The 19221-nt window shown below is 35.6% G+C and overlaps 1 protein-coding gene across 3 annotated transcripts in view; it reads left to right on the forward strand.

Annotated features, from left to right (window-relative positions):
* Positions 1-306: 306 nt before the first annotated feature.
* The window catches only part of LOC149579533 (lipid phosphate phosphatase 2-like), a 77496-nt gene continuing 58581 nt past the window's right edge, over positions 307-19221 (forward strand). Inside the window, exons 1-6 of one of the 3 annotated variants that reach the window (XM_089833670.1) lie at positions 307-854; positions 928-1009; positions 14869-15114; positions 15361-15448; positions 15609-15718; positions 15857-15950. In XM_089833670.1, the coding sequence (XP_089689796.1) occupies positions 14899-15114; positions 15361-15448; positions 15609-15718; positions 15857-15950 (508 nt within the window). In that variant the 5' untranslated portion in view covers positions 307-854; positions 928-1009; positions 14869-14898. Of the gene's footprint in view, positions 855-927; positions 1010-1184; positions 1831-14868; positions 15115-15360; positions 15449-15608; positions 15719-15856; positions 15951-19221 lie in introns of those variants that run through there. The other 2 variants (XM_089833675.1, XM_089833682.1) reach the window with 2 other exon arrangements.

Raw genomic sequence — 19221 nt, forward strand, 5'->3', positions numbered from 1 at the left:
TATATTATTTTCTATCTATTTTTGTTTGAAAAAATGTTACTTTTGTACTTACTTTCTTGTAGGTTTCATTTGTCTTTACATATACAACATTTTCTAATATGTTAAAATTAATTGTAATAATACAATTGACCTTATATATATATATAAAACATTTTCTAATATGTTAAAATTAATTGTAATAATACAATTGACCTTATATATATATAAATTAATGATAATTTGAAATCTTTTAATTTTACAATCTTTTGATTTTTCCTTCTCTAATAAAACCTATAAAGGATATCCCAAGTGTATTAAGCTTCATTTAAGCTTTCCAGCTTGTTTCTGGACGGAGGTTTGGACAGTTTCCTTTGTTGACGGAAACAGCCTATGTTTCACGTCACACCTTACCAGTTTCCTTTGTTGACGGAAACAACCTATGTTTCAGGTCACACCTTACCTACGAAAAATTTGAAACTATATTACAAAACAAGACAACACAAGAAGAACGATCTCCTTAAGGGGACTTAAGGTGATCTCAACACTTTCTTGGCGTCCAATCAAAACGTACCCACTTCATTGAATTCAGTGTGAAGCATGCGTATGTAGAATTTGACCCGTATAAATTCATTTCGAGGACTTCCAAATACCGTACTTCCTCCATCAGATCTCTGGTGTCTGCATCTTCCCAAAGTTCACTTTCATGGTTTGGGGCAGATTCCCCTCTGATGTTGAAATCAACATAATCAACTGTAACCTTTTTGGCACAATCTGAGTGAATGTGCATTTGTAGGACCAAGAATTGTCTTAAAGTTTCCCGAGAATCTCTTTTTTGACAAGGGAAAAGGGCTCGGATTGGTTCATCTTTCCTAGAGGTACAATAATTTCCACATTTCTACCATTTTGGTTTTTTTTTTATAGGAGATTTTTGGTTGTTATTTATTGCAGTTTGGGGAAGTCCTGAAAGTCTGCTACGAAGAGTATTTGGGTGCCTCTGATGCTTTGAAGGTCTGTCTGCAAAGATTTTCAGGTCAATTTTCTATTTCAATTACCTAATCTGTCGTTTTTCTCTTGCATCTATTTGTTGTCAGAAAACTTGTTATTCCCTCTGAATTATGTATGCATTAGCTGTGGAGGTAATTATAATTTTATTTAGGCCTACATCAGTGCGACGAATATGTGGTTGTGAGTGTTTTTATGAATGCGTCTCAGTTGCATGTCTTGGACAATATATGGTTATTATTATTTAGACCTGTATACAAGGAAGGAAAATGTGGGCGTACTATATTTTAGGAATCCAGCTCATTTATTGCTGTTGGATGACCGGGGTAGTGGTGCATCTGGCTCCGCGGTACCTTTTTTTATTAGCTTCTAATGTGGGTATGTGGGTTTTAGCAGTTTTGTAAGGTTGCTCAAGGAGCGGACATACTTGTAGAGTATGCGGCCGGGGGAATAGCATGAATTATGCTAACAATCTACACAGAAGAAGAAAAAACTTTCATCCTAAAAAACAAGAATGGAAAAAATAAATTAGAATGGATCATGGATCATGAGAGGCAGTTGCGAAGGGCTGTCGTGTAAAACGACGCTGTCTGCTATTCAATTTTTTGGTTAAACAGAATGAAGCATTGTTCTTCCCGCTGATGTGGGAGTTGAATACTTTTCGAGTAGACCGGGCTGTGCTGATCAACAATGACTTCCTTAGAGCATGCCCGCCATCGTAGCAGGGAATTCTGCCAGAAATTATTGTTTTTGGAAGGATATAGGCTCTTTGAATCTTATGACTGGCTCAGATATTATCTTTTCTAGCTTTTGTAGTGCAAAATTTTCCATGTAACCTTGTTGTTCACGGTATGTAGCGTTCACGCTATTTTGTCCAGCATTATAGGCATTTGTTCTTAAAAAATGAACAGGAGAATTTTGAAACTCTATTATAATAGACATTCTTTTATATCTTTTGGAATTTTTCTAGTTATATGTCATTTAGAATAGCAGGTCGACTCTCCAAATAATTGAAGTAATGAATTACTGCTAGCCCGCATGTTTCCTAGGAACGTCTCCTTTTAGGTCTATAGACGGACTTTGCCAGCTGGAGAAGTTTCTAGCAAGGTTATAGGACATAAGAAAGTTTTGCAGATTGCCCTGCGTTAGAGGGCTCCAAGGTTAGATAAAGGGAAAAGACAACTGATATGACCTACACAGCCATATTGGCTGATATTTCGAAGATCACATGGGAGTTGCTTGTGTGCATGACCCTAGATGCGCTGAAGGGAATGATAGGCAGCAGCAAAGCTAATCCATGTCATTGTATAAGCAATGCATCCATTTATGCTCTAAAACATCAAGAAGCAACTTATGCTGGGTGACATATATGAGTCCAATCTGATGGTAGTTGACTCAAAGAGCTGTGGCCTGGATAAAACTTCCTGACTGTCTACTTTTTTTGCTTTCTGTTGTTCCATAGATAAGATAGTTATGCTGGTCATGAAAAAAAAAAAAATAGCTTATTGAGTTTTTGCTTATTATTAATCTCTTTACTTCGTGTTGAGTTGTTTGGCTGGGATAGGAACTTACACACGAGCTCAATTTGAATATGCCGCAAGTAGTTTGAGATATTCTATTTTACATTTCACTTTTAATAAAATATGAATCTTTTATTTAGCCAATTAAGTCTAATAAAGTGTAGTTAAGGTTTTCGAATATTAGATTTTCGGCTAAATAGTATATAAAGACAGGCTCAAGATAGAAGAAACATATACAGTGATAAAATACTGTGCAGCTGAGTTATGAACAGTTTGTAGTAGTTTCCTTCTTAGTCTTTCTAAGAGAATGAAAAGCCAATTTGAATTATGTAATTATCTATGTATTTTTAGGCTTTTGTTGTTTTAAAGTTCAACTTCTGTGTGATTGATGCAATGTTAAAGTATTATTTTTGTTATATAACATTAGTTTTGTATCTACACTTTCACTGTATGAGAATTGGCTGTTGAAAGATTTCTGAGTAATTTTTTAGGGGAATGAATGAATGAAAGATTTTTAATGACATCCACGAGGCCATAAGCCTAAGGGACCGCATAGAACTCCTAGTCAATCTGGTGTGATTTCTCCAACCTGTCTCTTTTGTTGTGAATCTGCATAAGTAAAATGGCTCCCTTGAGGAGTCTTGGTCCTTCGAAAAGGTCTTTTATGCTGTTTACTTTTAACGTTTCTTTGTGTTGGCTGCGAATGTCTTCGTATGCCATACAATCCTTCAAATAGTGCCACTCTGTTTCCACAACACCCTCGTTGCAAAATCTACAAATTTTGTCCTCCCATTCTTCCTTAGGGACCTTCCATCTACCAGTTTCAAATCTCAAACGATGTGAACCAGATCTCAATTGAGCGATTAGGATTCTTGCCTTTCCTTTGATCTCTGCTCCTAAATATTCTTTGTTGTCATGTTCACATGTGGGGTTAAATTCTTTGACATAATAGGCTTTTTTTCTACCTAACTGATTTGCTCACATGGCAGATCTGAATTTTCCTGCCACCCACTTTTTTATTTTAGAATTGTTTTCCGGGCATTCTTGGTAGTCAATGTTCCACTTATTGAACCATTTATCGTTTTGTTTCTTCCATGTCTTCTTTCAACGAGCCAGTTCTCTGTCAACCACCCTACTAGGCCAGCGATGTGCATCCATTTTATTCACCTTCTTTAGATAGCTCAGCAATCTAACAATTGCCGAGTCCTCCATCGGGAACATGCCCGCCTCCGCTAAAATAATCTCATATGGGACTGTGGATTTGATTATGAGATTAGTTGTAATGAAGTATTTCTGAATCCTTTCAATTTGTCACCACTTATGATTTGATACACTGCTCCCCCATACCTCGCTGCCATATAAAATAACTGGTATCACAAGCGACCCATAGGGGGTTTTCTTAGTCTTCTAGTCCCATAACTTTGCTGTCCTACACCTGTTTTGAAGAAGATAAGATGCTTTCCATCCCCCTTGTATCCTTTTTGATCTGCATGTTTCCCAACTGAGCCGGTAATGAAAATCTATCCTCAGGTATTTGTATTCTTCTACAATTTCTAGTGTTTTGTCATTAAATATGAAAGTGCATTGTTGTTTTCTCTTCCTCAAGGAGAAGACCATGATCTTGGTCTTTGAATTGTTGACCTCCATCCCAACCTCAGTGCAAAAGGTTTCTAAGTTCTTCAAATGTTCTCTCAGCCCTTGTGCTGTTTTAGCAATGAGAATGAGGTCATCAGCATATAAAAGCAATCTGATCACATAATCAGCCAGTTGAATTCCCTCTCCATTGGTTTATTTTAGCCACTCTTCTAACTTGTCAATATAGAGGCCAAACAATGTAGGTGACAACGGGCATCCCTGTTTGACCCCTATGTCACTGCCAAAGCATTCTGACATGCCCTCTTTGGTTCTGATTTTTGCTTTAACCTGTTCGTAAAGCTTATAAACAGCAGCTCTATATTCTGTTGGAACCTCTAATTCTTCCATCCTATTCCTTAACTTATCCCTAGGGACAGTGTCGAAAGCCTTCTTAAAGTCAACAAAGCAGCAAAAAGCCTCGTTCCCTTGCTTATCCCACTTTTTTTCTATGAGGAACCTTAGGGTAATGCAGTGATCAATGGTGGAGTGTTTTGGTCTGAAACCTACCTGTCCCATAGCTCTTTTCCCTTCTTTTTTTGCCCATCCACTGATTCTCTGTTCTACCATACTCCCGTAGAGTTTGCTTAGTAGTGGGTTTATCATGATGGTGCGGTAGTTGGAGGGGTTGTTGACATTCCCGCTCTTATGGAGAGGAATAACAACACTGGTGGTCCACTCCGTGGGAAAGCAGCCTTGCGTGACCATGTTAAAAATGTTCTTGATGTGTGGAGTCAATAGATCTGTCCCCCACTTTAGAAATTCAGCTTGCAGCCCATCAATATCTTGAGCTTTTCCACTTGCTAATCTCTTTATCCCTAGAGTAATGTCTTCATCTGAAAAAAGTTCATCCGAAGGGATGCATGTGATTTTCTAAAGGAAAGTCATGATTGGTTTTGGAGGAAACTTGTGGGGATGCATGTGATTTTCAAGATGTAAGAACTCACTTATAGCAAGAACCCAAGATTAGGCCAATGAATAACATAAGAGCAAGAGAGAAACAAGTTGTATGTTTCCTATTGGCATTCTTGCAATCTGATTTTTTGCTATTATAAGAAATTATATAATTTTAAATTAAGAAAAAAGCTAATAAATGCAAGGATAAAATTGTGAAATTAATATACGAAAAATGACAACAAAGAGTTATTGTTTCTTTCCTAAAAAAAATCTAGAAAAAAAACTTCAAAAAAATTCATCAAAATCTTAATAGAAAAAATTCATTAGAATCTTTAAAAAAATCATTAAAAGACTAAAGAATAGGGTTAAATGCTTACCTTAGATGCTTGAATCTCTTTTGTGGAAGCTATCTGACACTCACAAATGATCCCCTTTGAGAAAAAACCACCCGCCTTTTGAAATGCCAATAAAGGGCCTTTTAGGGTCACTCTTTTTAATGTGAAGTCACTTTTGTGACTTTTTTGTGTGGATGTACCGGGTTGCACCTAAATGCAAATAGGATGTGCACCATTTATTGTGGATGCACAACTTGCGCACCCAAAATACATCCACAGTGTGTGGTACATCCTATGCACATTTGAGTGCATTGATGCATGCACATCCGCATCGGAATGTTCAATTGAAGGTTCAACATGGATTTTTGAGGCTAAGGTAGACCATTTTTATCTCTCTCTGTCGCATTAGAAAGTACAAAATTTACTCTCCAAATGCCTTTGGGTGTCTAATGTAGCAGTAAGGGAAATCACTCTCCAAATTCTTTTGTGCGTTCCCAAGTCCCCCCACGACCACCTTTGCGTTAGCATCTCACCACCAGGGGTTTCTACAAGCAAAAGTTGCAGCTGCAGCAATTGTGATAAAAAGAGGGTTTACTAGCCACTATAAAGGTCATTGTCACACACACACACACACCATATGCTTATTTATGAATGCATGTACATGATTTTGTACTTCTTTAGTATCATGCTACTCACTTTAATTGTCTTTATGATATTTTTGATATTCGTGTTGCAATTTTGCTATGTTCAAGTATTTGGTATTATAATTTATTAGTTCTTATACTATTATACATCATTTCATAACTATCATTTCAAGTACTATATGTATTGTTGTGATGTGGAGCGTAATCAGACTCAGAGGCTTATTCGGCATGGTTTCCCTCCAGATTATTTCTACAAGACAGGGTCAAGGGGCAGCACTCCTGCAGGGTCCTGGAGCAGCGCCCCAGGTGCGCTCCCTGTCTCAGTGCAGGGTGGGGTCGAGGGGCGGAGTACATTGCTGCTACAGAGGCAGCCGAGGATATGATATGGCTTCAATTCTTCCTAGAAGAATTGGGACACCCTCAGAAGGATAATTATTTGTTTACAGATAGTCAGAGTGCCATTCATCTTGTAAAGAATTCAGTTTTGCATTTAAAGACAAAACACATACAGTTGCGGCACCATTTTATTCCGTCAATTTTGGATGATGGATAGTTAAAGTTGGAGAAGATATATACAAATGACAATCCAACAGATATGTTTACGAAGGTAGTGACAAGGGAGAAGCTGAACTCCTCTTCAACTTCGGTTGGTCTTCTCAACTAAACAGAATAAAAAAACAACAGAGTCCAGGGTGGTTTGATATTCCAGTGGGAGTTACCGGTTAAGTAGTGCTATGACCAGTCTCCAAGTGGGAGGTTATTGTTGTGGAGCCTGATTAGTCTCCAAGTGGGAGATTGTTGTGATGTGGAGCCTAATTAGACTCAGAGGTTTATTTGGCGCGGTTTCCCTCTAGATTATTTCTATGGGGGTTTGGGGGCAGCGCCCCCAAGATGGGGTCAAGGGGCAATGCCCCTGCAGGGTCTTGCCCTAGGTGCGCTCCTTGTCGCAGTATAGGATGGGGTCGAGGGGCAAGGCCCTCGCGGGGGTTTTCGAAGGCAGTGCTCCCCAAGCCAAAAATGCCCGTATATTGTAAAAGGCGCCTGCTACTATTTTTCTATTATTCTAGCCCTAAATTTGTAAGCGGCAAAAAACTTGTATAAAAAAAGCTTAGGGTTAGGGATTTTCATAATGTGTGATGCGAAAATTGGTTCTTGCGATGGTATTGAGCTGTAAGGGATTATAGATTGTAATCATTGGACAATAATAATATTGGACTTGCTGTTGGTGGACATAGCCCAGGGATTGAGTGAACCACATTAAATCTTGGTATCTTGTGTTCTCTTATGTGCGATCTATTATTTTCTGATATTGGTTATATTTGCATGTAACTGTTATTTTTGTCTGAGGTTAATCCTAACATGTATAGTGTATTACAACACCCCCAACTTGTTGCCCTCCCCCCATTGGCCCTCCATCGTCCCCTAATTTGAAGCCTTTTTTCTTGAAAACCTATCACAAAGTCTCGACGTCCCAACTTTCCCCAATGCCCCTGTTACACTATTTATTTGTAGGTTTACAATAATGTTCATTTCATAATTGTTAAGGAAGTTAGCAGTTGAGTGTAGAATCGTTTGACTTCAACTTAAATATATATATATATATATATATATATATGTATGTATGTATGTATGTATGTATGTATGTATGTATGTATGTATTCTAACATTTATAGTGCAGTATTGAAATTTGTTTTATCGGTTAAAACTTAATACTACGTGGCACTATCTATTAATACTATGTGGCACTATTAATTCAGGCGACCAACACTAGATAATATTATGGTCACTACCGATTATATATGTATCGGCAGACCATTAAATAAGTTGAAGCGCCATCTTTGATTCTATATCGGGTGGTGTCTTATGCATATCGGGGTTAATAAGTTAGTTGTATATGACACTAGTTATCATTAACTTAATGAACCGGTATGAATGTTGAGACATGAATGTATAGAGTCATGACTCTACTACGTCATATATATATATATATATATATATATATATATAGAATCTCCATTCTGCAGAGCATATCAGTTACAACTGGCAATACTGATCTGAGAGAAGGTTATTACAGTCTACAACAAGTATATTAAGTTTGTCAACATGAAAACACCAATCCAATATATTTTAGAATACATATCAAATACTTAGATAAGTCTACACCAAACACGATCCACTAAACTATACATAGTATCAGAGCCTAATTGGTAGAGAGACTATCAAAGGTACTGCAAATATGTCAAATAATGTGAGAGTAGAGGACAGACTCGAAGGTGTTGTAAATTTCTTTTCATGGAAAATCCGGATTACCACAATTCTTGAAGAACTAGAATTAGAATCATTCATTGAATTTGATAATCCAATTCTTGAAGATGAAACTGAAAAAATCACTTGGAGAAGGCGAAACAATAAAGCCAAGAAAATCATAATAGTTTTCGTAAAGGATCACGTTCTTCCTTCCATTTCAAATCTAAAGAAAGCCTTTGAAGTATTCACTGCAATAAAAAATGAATTTGAAATAAACAGCTCAAGTAGATTGATCACTTTGAAGAATCAATTGATGAATACTAAAATGAATAAGGGAGAATCAATCTCATCTTATTTTGGAAGGATCTCTGAAATTAAGAATCACTTAAATTCCATCGGAAACAAAGTAGAAGATCAAGAACTCTCTATATTAGCACTCAGAGGACTACCACTATCATGGGAAGCATTTATTCAAGTTGTCAGTAGACCTTCAATCCCTTCTTTTGACCAACTAAAAACTAACTGTACATTAGAAGAGTCAAGATTAATCTTTAGAGGTATTGTATCAAATCAAGAGGGTGAAAATCAAGCTCTTTTCTCAGCTCCCTATCATCAAGGAAAGAGAAGAAAATTTAAAGGAAAGAAACATGACTATAAGAAAAAGCATAAGGTCAACAATGCTAATCACTCTAAAGTTAAATGCTTGAAATGTGAGAAATTCGAATATATCTTCAGCAAATGTCTTGAAAGGGAAAGAATTTTAGCCTCATTAGCCGAAAGTAAGAAAGATGAAAGTCTAGTTTTCTACTTTGCTTTGTCAAGTGAGATAAATTCTAATGAAAGTGTGTGGATAATAGATAGTGGCGCTTCTCGACATATAACAAGATTTAGAGACAAATTTGAAACACTTGAAAATTACAGATATGAAGGAGTTACTATTGGAGACAACTCCACTCATCCAGTTAGAGGCATTGGGACCTGTTCTATTCAATCAAGGACTGGAGTTACACTAAAGTTGAAAGATGTTCTATTTGTACCTGGAATAAAAAGAAACCTAGTCTCAATCTTTGGATTAACGGATGCAGGTTTTCAAGTTACTTTCAACAAAAACAAAGTCTTGTACTAGCCTAAAAACACAAGTCTTAAAAATGCTATCACTATCGAGACTAGAGATGGGACCTTATATAAACTATGTAATATTCAAAACCAAGCTCTTAATCATGAAATAACAAATTCTAATGAAATATGGCATAGGAGACTTGGACATATTGGTTTCAGTTCACTACCTAAGATAGGCAAACCTTTCCCTACTAGTGAACAAAAGTCTAAATCAATTTTGGAACTAATTCATTCTGATCTATGTGGGCCCATGCCAACTCTCTCCCTAGGAGGTTACTCTTACTACATAATCTTCATCGATGATTACTCTAGGAAGACTTGGATTTTCTTTCTAAAAGTTAAGGAATCAAATGAAGTGTTATCAAAATTCAAAGAATTCAAAGAATTGGTAGAAAATCAAGTGTCAAAGAAAACTAAGACTCTAAGATCTGACAATGGGGGACAATATACTTCTGAAAATTTCAAAGCTTTTTGTACATTTGTTGGGATTAAGAGGGAGTATACAATACCTTATAATCCTCAACAGAATGGTGTAGCAGAAAGAAAAAATAGAACTATTGTTGAGGCAACTAAAGCTATGCTTCATGATCAAAACTTATATTTTTCATTCTGGGCAGAAGCTACTAATGCTGTTGTATACACTCAAAACAGATGTCCACACTCTATCCTAGAAAATATAACACCTGAAGAAGTCTTCACAGGGAATAAACCTAACTTAAGTCATCTCAGGATCTTTGGTTGTCCTATATATATACATATACCTAAAGAAAGAAGAACTAAGTTAGAACCTTCAAGAAAGAAAGGAATTTTTGTTGGGTATAGTGAAAACTCAAAAAGGACACAGAGTCTATGTTCTTGAACAAAGATCAATAGAAATAAGTAGAGATTTCATATTTGAGGAAAACACTGCTCTAAAACTATCCATAAGCACAAATGATGAGCCTTCAACAGACTTAGATAAAAGTCCACAATTTGAAATTCAGAGGGAGAATATATCAGAAGAAATGAGTTTAGTACTAGATACAAAAAATAGAAACATCTCTAATACCAAAAAGAGACCATTGTGGGCAAGGAAAATGGTTGAAGAAAATAATATTGAACCAAATGAAATTACTAAGGAAGTCAAGAAAACCACAAACAAATCATATTATACTGCACTAGTAACTGAGCTCACTAAATCTGAACCTACATCTATTGAAGAAGCTCTAACTTGTCAAACATGGAAAGATGCTATGGTTGAAGAGTATCAATCAATACTTCAAAATGATGTCTGGGACATTGTACCTAGACCTCAAGCCAAATCTGTTGTTTCTTCTAAATGGTTATATAAAATCAAATATGTAGCGGATGAGAGCATTGAGAAACATATAGCGAGGTTTGTTGCCCTAGGTTTTTCATACAAAGTAGGTATTGATTATGAAGAAACTTTTGCCCCTGTTGCTCGTTTTACTTCAGTCAGAACAATTCTTGCCTTAGTAGCAGCAAAAGGATGGAAGGTGCATCAAATGAATGTGAAAACTACATTCTTAAATGGAGTCATAAATGAAGAAGTTTATATTGAACAGCCTGAAGGTTTCGTGATAAAAAATGAAAATCTTTATGTATGTAAACTAAAGAAAGCATTGTGTGGCCTGAAACAAGCCCCTCGAGCTTGGTATGAAAGAATTGACAATTATCTCATCAAATTAGGATACTCTAAAAATGAAGCTGATCCTAACATCTATTTCAAGATATCTAATGGAGACATGATTATATTGGTTCTTTATGTTGATGATCTCTTAATAATAGGTGAAGATCATTTGATTGCTAAATGCAAACAAGACCTTGCTGCTGAATTTGACATGAAAGACTTTGGTTTACTACATTATTTTTTGGGCCTAGAAGTATGTCAAAAGGAGGATTACATATTCTTAAACCAAGGAAAATATACTTAGGATATTTTGAAGAGATTTGGGATGATGGACAGCAAGCCACTTTCAATTCCAATGGAAACTAATATACACAAGCTAAAAGAGGAAGCATCACATTCAAAATCTATTGATCCTACCCTCTACAGACAAATTATTGGATCTCCCATGTTTTTGGTTAACACCAGACCTGACATCTGCTACACTACGAATGTTCTGAGTCACTTTATGTGTGAACCTAAGAAAATACATATGATGGCAGCTAAACATGTTTTGAGCTATCTATGTGGCACTATTGGTTTTGGACTAAAGTACAGAAATGTTGAAATCAAACTTGAAGGCTACACAGATTCTGATTGGGCTGGTTGTTCCTTAAATCAAAAGAGTACGACCAAATGTAGCTTTAGTCTCGGATCAGCAATGGTGTCATAGTTTAGTAGAAAACAACCTACAGTTGCCTTGAGTTCTACTAAAGCAGAATATATGGCAGCTTCCATGGGAGCACGTGAAGTAGTTTGGTTAAGGAAGCTATTATTTAGATTATTTGGGAAGAAATTAGATTCCACTGTGATCCATTGTGACAATCAGAGTTGCATCAAACTTTCAGCAAATCCAGTGTTCCACAATCGGTCAAAGCACATTGAGACTCCTTACCACTACATTAAAGACATGGTTGACAGGAATGTGATCAAGCTGATTTATGTAAACACAAATGATCAAAATGCTGACATTTTCACTAAAACTCTTGCAAGAGTGAAAATAGAGTATTTTAGATCTAAACTTGGTATGACAAATATGTAATTACATTTTTTGTAAATTTTATTCATGAATATTATATTAAATTATTGTTTGCAAACTTGTTAAATGAAAGATGACGATCTTTCATATTCTTTATTAAAGGTCTCTATTATAATAAGGTGACGATCTTATCAATAGATGATCAATCTTAAATACCAAAAGTATTGAAAGTTAGTGGTGTCATTGTTATATGTCGGATTTTGCCGGACACATTGATATCCATCATGATCATAGGTCGGGTTTTGTCTAGACATCATGAAAATTATTGGTGTCATTGTTATAAGCCGGATTCTGCCGGACACATTGATATCCATAATGATTATAGGCCGGATTTTGGCTGGACATCATGAAAATTATTGGTGTCATTGTTATATGTTGGATTTTGCCGAATACATTGATATCCATCATGATTATAGGCCGGATTTTGTTCAGACATCATGAAAATTATTGCTGTCATTGTTATATGCCGGATTTTGCCGGACACATTGATAGCCATCATGATTATAGGCCGAATTTTGTCTGGACATCATGAAAATTATTGGTGTCATTGTTATATGCCGGATTCTGCCGGACACATTGATATCCATCATGTTTATAGGCTGGATTTTGTCCGGACATCATGAAAATAATTTATTATGGTTATTCAGACCGGTTTTTTACTGGATATCATATTTCATCTGATATAATCAAGTCTACTCAATTGCATACAGAAGTTTCAATCCCTCATTGCTAAAGAGGGAGGGTTAAGGAAGTTAGTAGTTGAGTGTTGAATCGTCTGACTTAAACATTTATAGTGCAGTATTGAAATCTGTTTTATCTGTTAATACTACGTGGCACTATCTGTTAATACTACATGGCAGTATTAATTCAGGCAACCAACACTAGATAATATTATGGTCACTACCGATTATATATGTATCAGCAGACCATTAAATAAGTTGAAGCACCATCTTTGATTCTATATCGGGTGGTTTCTTATGCATATCGGGATTAATATGTTAGTTGTATATGACACCGGTTATCATTAACTTAATGAACCAGTATGAATGTTGAGAGATGAACGTATAGAGTCATGACTCTATTATGTCATGTATCAATATCTATATATATATATATATATATATATATATATATATATATATATATGTATATTAGTATAATTTCCATTCTGCAGATCGTATCAATTACAACTGGCAATACTGATCTGAGAGAAGGTTATTACAGTCTACAGCAAGTATATTAAGGTTGTCAACAGGAAGACCAGTCCAATATATTTCAGAATACATATCAAATACTTTGATAAGTCTACACCAAACACGATCCACTAAACTCTACAATAATATGATGACTGCAATTTGCATTTCTCAGTGTAAAGGCATGTTAGAGTTTGGTTCAACATCAATGTTTTAGCTATGCAGCAACTGTACAAGTTTTGTGGCAACATTTGGCTATATTTCCAAGCTCACTGGTTATAGGGATGTTAATGATATGAACCACAACAAAGTCCACTGCATATTTCTCACTGCTTTTTTTTTGCGATGTTCCCTTGCACATGCTACTAGGATACACATTTCATCTAGCATTGAGTTTTGCACTGCAGCGTGACCAAGACAAACCACTCCAAAGGCTGCAACTCACTATTTAAACAGTGGTCAATACAATATGAAGGAAGTTAGCATTAATCTTGGCTCTGAGTTATTTATTGTTCCAGTTTGCATATAAATTAGTGAGTTCAGAAGCAGAATAGGAGATTTGTATTTTATTATCATGCAAGAATTCTGTACCTTGCCCATAGTTGTGTCCATGCAATTTTGAAGGCCAAGGCCTCATGTTGTAAGTTGTAATTTATGGCTGTGAATCAATATATTCTATTTTTGTTCTTCAATATATCAGACATGTTTTGTTGATGGTGTTTCTATATTTGGCTGTATGTTTGAACTTTGAACAACTCATAATTGGACTCTTTGCCTATTCTTGCATTAGTTGGCTCAGATTGGAATATTCAATGTGGTTGCATTGGTGACACTGTCATTGGGAATAATTTTTCATATAGGAATAGATAGGTTGCTGATGATGATGGGCTTTTAAGATCTTAAGCCCATTCTCCTCTTCTCTACAAGCAATCTAACTTGGGTTCTATAACAAACACTAACCCTAGCCTTTTGATTTAAATTTAATAGTTTATATTTCTGGTGTGAGTAGTTCTTTTCTTATCCTTATTTGATTTGGTCACATGAGAAACTTACATGGTTGAATAAATCCTTTTCTGGGCTCCTTAATTGCTCTGTTGGGTATTGGTGCAACAAAATTATAGATGCCCTATAAGTGCTTAAATGGTTTTGTAAGGTTTGACAGACTTTAGTGCATTCATATTGTTAAAAGAAAGATGCCTTTCGTTTTGGTCGATTGGTTAAACATGTTTGTTTGGCTTAAATGGTGAAATACTAAAACCACTTTTTTCTGTATTCTAGTTTCTCCAGTTTGGCTCTGTTTGGGTTATTGGCATTCTTTTGAGGGTCTGGGGAGTATTGTCAATAATTTAACCACTGACCTGTACATACTAATATGTATAGCCTGATTACATATATTGCAGTGTAATATCTTGTGACTAGAACCTTCTGCACGAATATGGCCGTGCGAGCAATTAAGTTTGAGCATAGAAACGAATGATTTTTTCTCTAATAATATTGTTAATCATTATTCTGACTTTGAAAATGATTATGCTGTCTTTGCTTTCTAATCGTTCTTTAATACGCCTGATAGTTTCCTCATTTTCATTGAATTGTAGGAACTGAAAGGAAACAATCTTCTGTCAAAAATGAGACAGCAGCATGGTCCTAACTACTCGCGAAGGTCACATGGAGTTAAGCTACTGCGATATCATATGCATGACTGGATTATGATCATGGGTCTCTTGGTTTTTGGAATCATTCTGAATGTTATACATCCATTTTACCGCTTTGTTGGGAAAGATATGATGACAGATCTTAGGTATCCTTTGAAAAGCAATACTGTTCCTCTTTGGTCTGTCCCGGTATGCATTCAGATACCGAATCTTGAGTCAATTTTTTTTTAAGATTCCCTTTCCAAATGATCCGATTCCTTTTTATAATTTCAAATGCATATGGACTTACAAGCTGAGTGAAATGTTTACAACTTTACATAGAAAATGATGTTTTAATTAATATGCATTTAATGCTCTTTTCTATCTTTAAATAATATGTATGAGGTTGTCTAATGATTTCCTGACCAAAGGAGAATTCTCTAATACAATGAACAGGTATATGCAGTGTTACTACCAATTCTCATCTTTTTCATATACTATATTCGCAAGCAAAATCTTAATGATTTTCACCACGCAGTATTGGGTAATGTTTCTATTACATATATGTTCCTTTTCTTTGTAAACTTGACAGGTATTAATTGCTATTAATTTTAAAGCTTCTTTAGTTATCTTTTGCTATGGTTTAAGATGTAGGAGTTGTCAGAGGCTCTTTATGAATAAATTAAATGTTTAAATTTGTTCAGGTCTGCTCTTTTCTATATTCATAACTGGAGTCCTTACTGAGTCCATAAAAGACGCAGTTGGTCGACCTCGACCTGATTTCTTCTGGCGTTGCTTTCCTGATGGAATTGAAGTAAGAAGCCTTATAAATCTTTCTCCCTCAATTTATTATACAATTTGCAAAGATGATTAGCACCATGGTGCATCAGGTCCTTTGATTGTTTTCTTGAATTGATTATGCAAACTTACCTTTGATTGGGGCTTATGTCAGAAATATGACAACGTTACAACTAATGTGATTTGCCATGGCGATCCAGCAGTCATAAAGGAAGGACATAAGAGCTTTCCTAGTGGACATACATCATGTAAGTAGGGAGTGCTATACTTCTCACACTTTGCCTACCCCAGATCTCATTCACAGGAATGAGTACAAATCCACATTCTTTGAGTTTATAAACACTCAAGTGTACCTTAAATTCTTAAACATCAAATCAATTGATTATTGCTGAGATGGCTCATTTGCTATTTTTGAGAATTTTTTTAAAATGGTTTTTATAAAGATATTGCATTTTTTTTTTGGAGAATTCAATTCATTTTAGAATTTAGAAATTAATATTCTAGCTATTATTTGTTCTGTGTGCTTGCCTATAAATGTACATTGTAAAGGCATTCGCTTGCTGTCTTGTTTTGAATGTATATGACTTAATTCTCATGATGGTTCATGTACAGTCAGGAAATGTTTGTGAAATGATACTAGTTCAATTTTATAACCAAATGATTTGAACAAGGCTTTTGGATTTGCCTGCTTCCTTCCATTAAAAGACTCGTTGTTTGAGACTTACAAATTTTAAGCTTGTTTATTTTTGTACCATTCACCTGTTATAATGGTTACACATTTAGGTACAAGGTTTTGATTCTATTTCAGAAATATGGCATTTTGTTTTATTATTTTTTGCTCACTATATTTACACTCCTCTAGCTCCTGTTCTTTACACTGCAAAAAATTATGCTTGTCACTAATTGAGGTTTTGACTAATGTTCTGTTTCAGCCAGTAAGGAAACTGATAAATGCAACGCCTTTATTACTAACTGCTGTTAAAGAAGTTTTCCAATTACAAATATGCTCAATCCATGAATTAGAAAAATATTTTCCAAAACCTAGATGTATAATCTTATTATTTTTATTCAGCCATTAAGCTCATAGGCTGTGATCCAAGTTTCAGGTCTGATTCAATTTATAGCAGCAAATACATAGGCTGTCGAATGCCCAGAAATACAGGAACAGAAAGTATATGAAATCGACACATCAAATCAAGCCTGTGGATGGCATATTATAACAACTAACAATTTTCTCACATACCCGGAAACTGATTTTGGCTACAAGTGTGAAACAATATCTGGACCAGAAAACTAGGGTTTCAATAATGACTCCAATTCTCTAAAATCTTCACTACTTACTACAACAATTAATATCCTAGGTTGCATGGGTACGTGTACCCACACTCCTGGAATGCATACCCATGCACCCAAGTGGGAAAAGATGTACCCCAAGTACTGGGTACTCAGTGGAGAGTGTCATAGCTAGGAACCTTGATTAAGATTTCTCATTTTTGTTTCGGTTTTTTTATGTTATCAAGCTTAATTCAATATGTAATCAGTTTGAAACTTTGAGACAATTCTGATTAACAGTAAATTTTTATCACTGTTCGTGCAAAAGTTTATCATTTGCAATAAGTCATTGTCATATGATTTATGATCTTCTTGTTCTTAATTAAATTCTGCCTTCTCTGTTATGTATCTAAATGTTTATCATTTATTATAATTTATTATTACAAACATATTACAAATCTGAAACTGGAAACAATACATTACATCCACAAACTTTATTGTTGTTCTTGTTTTGAAAAACTGTTGTCATGACTCATATTCTCGGATTTTTTATAAATATTAAATTATAGTAAAAAAAAGTTTGGTGCAGCCAAGTAACCCCCATCCCCTATTTTGAAAAATTACCCATACCCGTACCAGTACCAATACCAGTACCCTAAGTAACCAGGTACCCCGTCCCCATGCAATCTTGCTGAGTGGATATATCTGTCTTTGTCGAACTTAGGCATTACCAATCATGTCAAGAAGCTGTCCAAACTCTAGGTGCTTAGCTCTCAAATTCACATGCCCCTCCTCAGGGTGGTACAACCAGCCAAGGAGAATATACAACCAGCATTGTTGGTGGAAATCCTTCGTCCTTGTAGTATTCATAATAAATCCTTCTTCAATATTAACTGAAAATGAAAAAATACAAATTGAAATCTATACAAAAAAAACCCCAGCATAGGTCTTGAGTGAAACCACCTGCAAATCCATCAGGAAAGATCTTTAACTTTTGCAGTGGATGTCCTTCGTGAAGGTTATTGTCCTCACAAAGCCCTTGGGAGACGTCCACCCAACCAACAATTTCTGTTCATCAATCCCTTAAAACATCAAATCTCAAAATTAGCGCCAAAATCTTCTCTCCAATTCCTATGTCTACCTTGGGAACTAAATGTTCCTTCCTGATGTGTCCCACATTGGACACCCCATTTTCAAGAAAACATTACATTACCTCTAAAATAGCTTCTTATGTCTCTTTAGTGTTCATTTAAGTCATGTTTCAATATTTTAATAATGCTAAGTTAAATATTTTTTTGAACTTGATAACAATAGCATTAATAAAATAAAATAATAAACTCTGATTGAAATTATCATCGAATCAACATTAAATGCAAATACTGACTATACCAAAGTGAAATCGGTGCCAACTGACCAAGTGGGTGCCATGGCACTTACTAAAATAGCAAAACATGTCAAATGCCCCAAAATGCTCCAAAAGTGTCAATAGGAATCTCCTGACGTTTTGAGCTCAAAAAAACCCCTAGAAATGCCAAGGAGATTGGACTGTAGAGTCTCCAAGATCTGAGGAGTTGCCTTACTAGACTATATTTGTGTATGGGAACTCAAGGAATAGGCTAACAATCACTAATCACCAACTGCTTAGCTAGGGGACATAAGAGCCATATGGATCATGGATTATGTAATTCACCACCTTCTGTCTCAATCTTTATTACTTCTGAAATTGCCTTGTTTTGTGAAATATGTAGGGGGAAATCCAAGATTCACCTCCCAATGTAGGCCCGATTAAACACAAAAGGAAGGGTGAATTAGTTGGACTTACTTCTCCCTTGCCTCCACCTTAAGAGAGTTTTAGGCAAGTAGATATGCAAATATAAATCTGAATTCAAGAAAATGAAATGTGTATTGAAATGGAGAAGGAAGGAAAACTCACCTTGTGAAATACAAATCTGTAAATGGGCTGTCAAACGATCTCTTAAATTGCTGATCCGTGGAATTTGGATTGAAAATGATGAGATCTACAAAACCCAGAAATCGTGTGACTGTTTGGCACAATCAACTTTTGTTAGTAGGGACAACTTTAGGCAGCAGGGAAGAAATATAACCTTGATCAGTAGTGTCTGATCTCGAAACAAATTTCAGATCTCTGAAGATTGACGAAAAGGGTATCCATTTCTGCAACCTGTTCTTCCTTCCAATATTTGCAACTTGCAAAATAAAGGGTTTTTGTTTGTTGTTGTTGAGGGA

This window comes from Cupressus sempervirens, chromosome 1, assembly GCF_028749045.1.
Source record: "Cupressus sempervirens isolate cs-2001-9-10 chromosome 1, ASM2874904v1, whole genome shotgun sequence".
In the NCBI taxonomy this organism is placed as follows: Eukaryota; Viridiplantae; Streptophyta; class Pinopsida; order Cupressales; family Cupressaceae; genus Cupressus; species Cupressus sempervirens.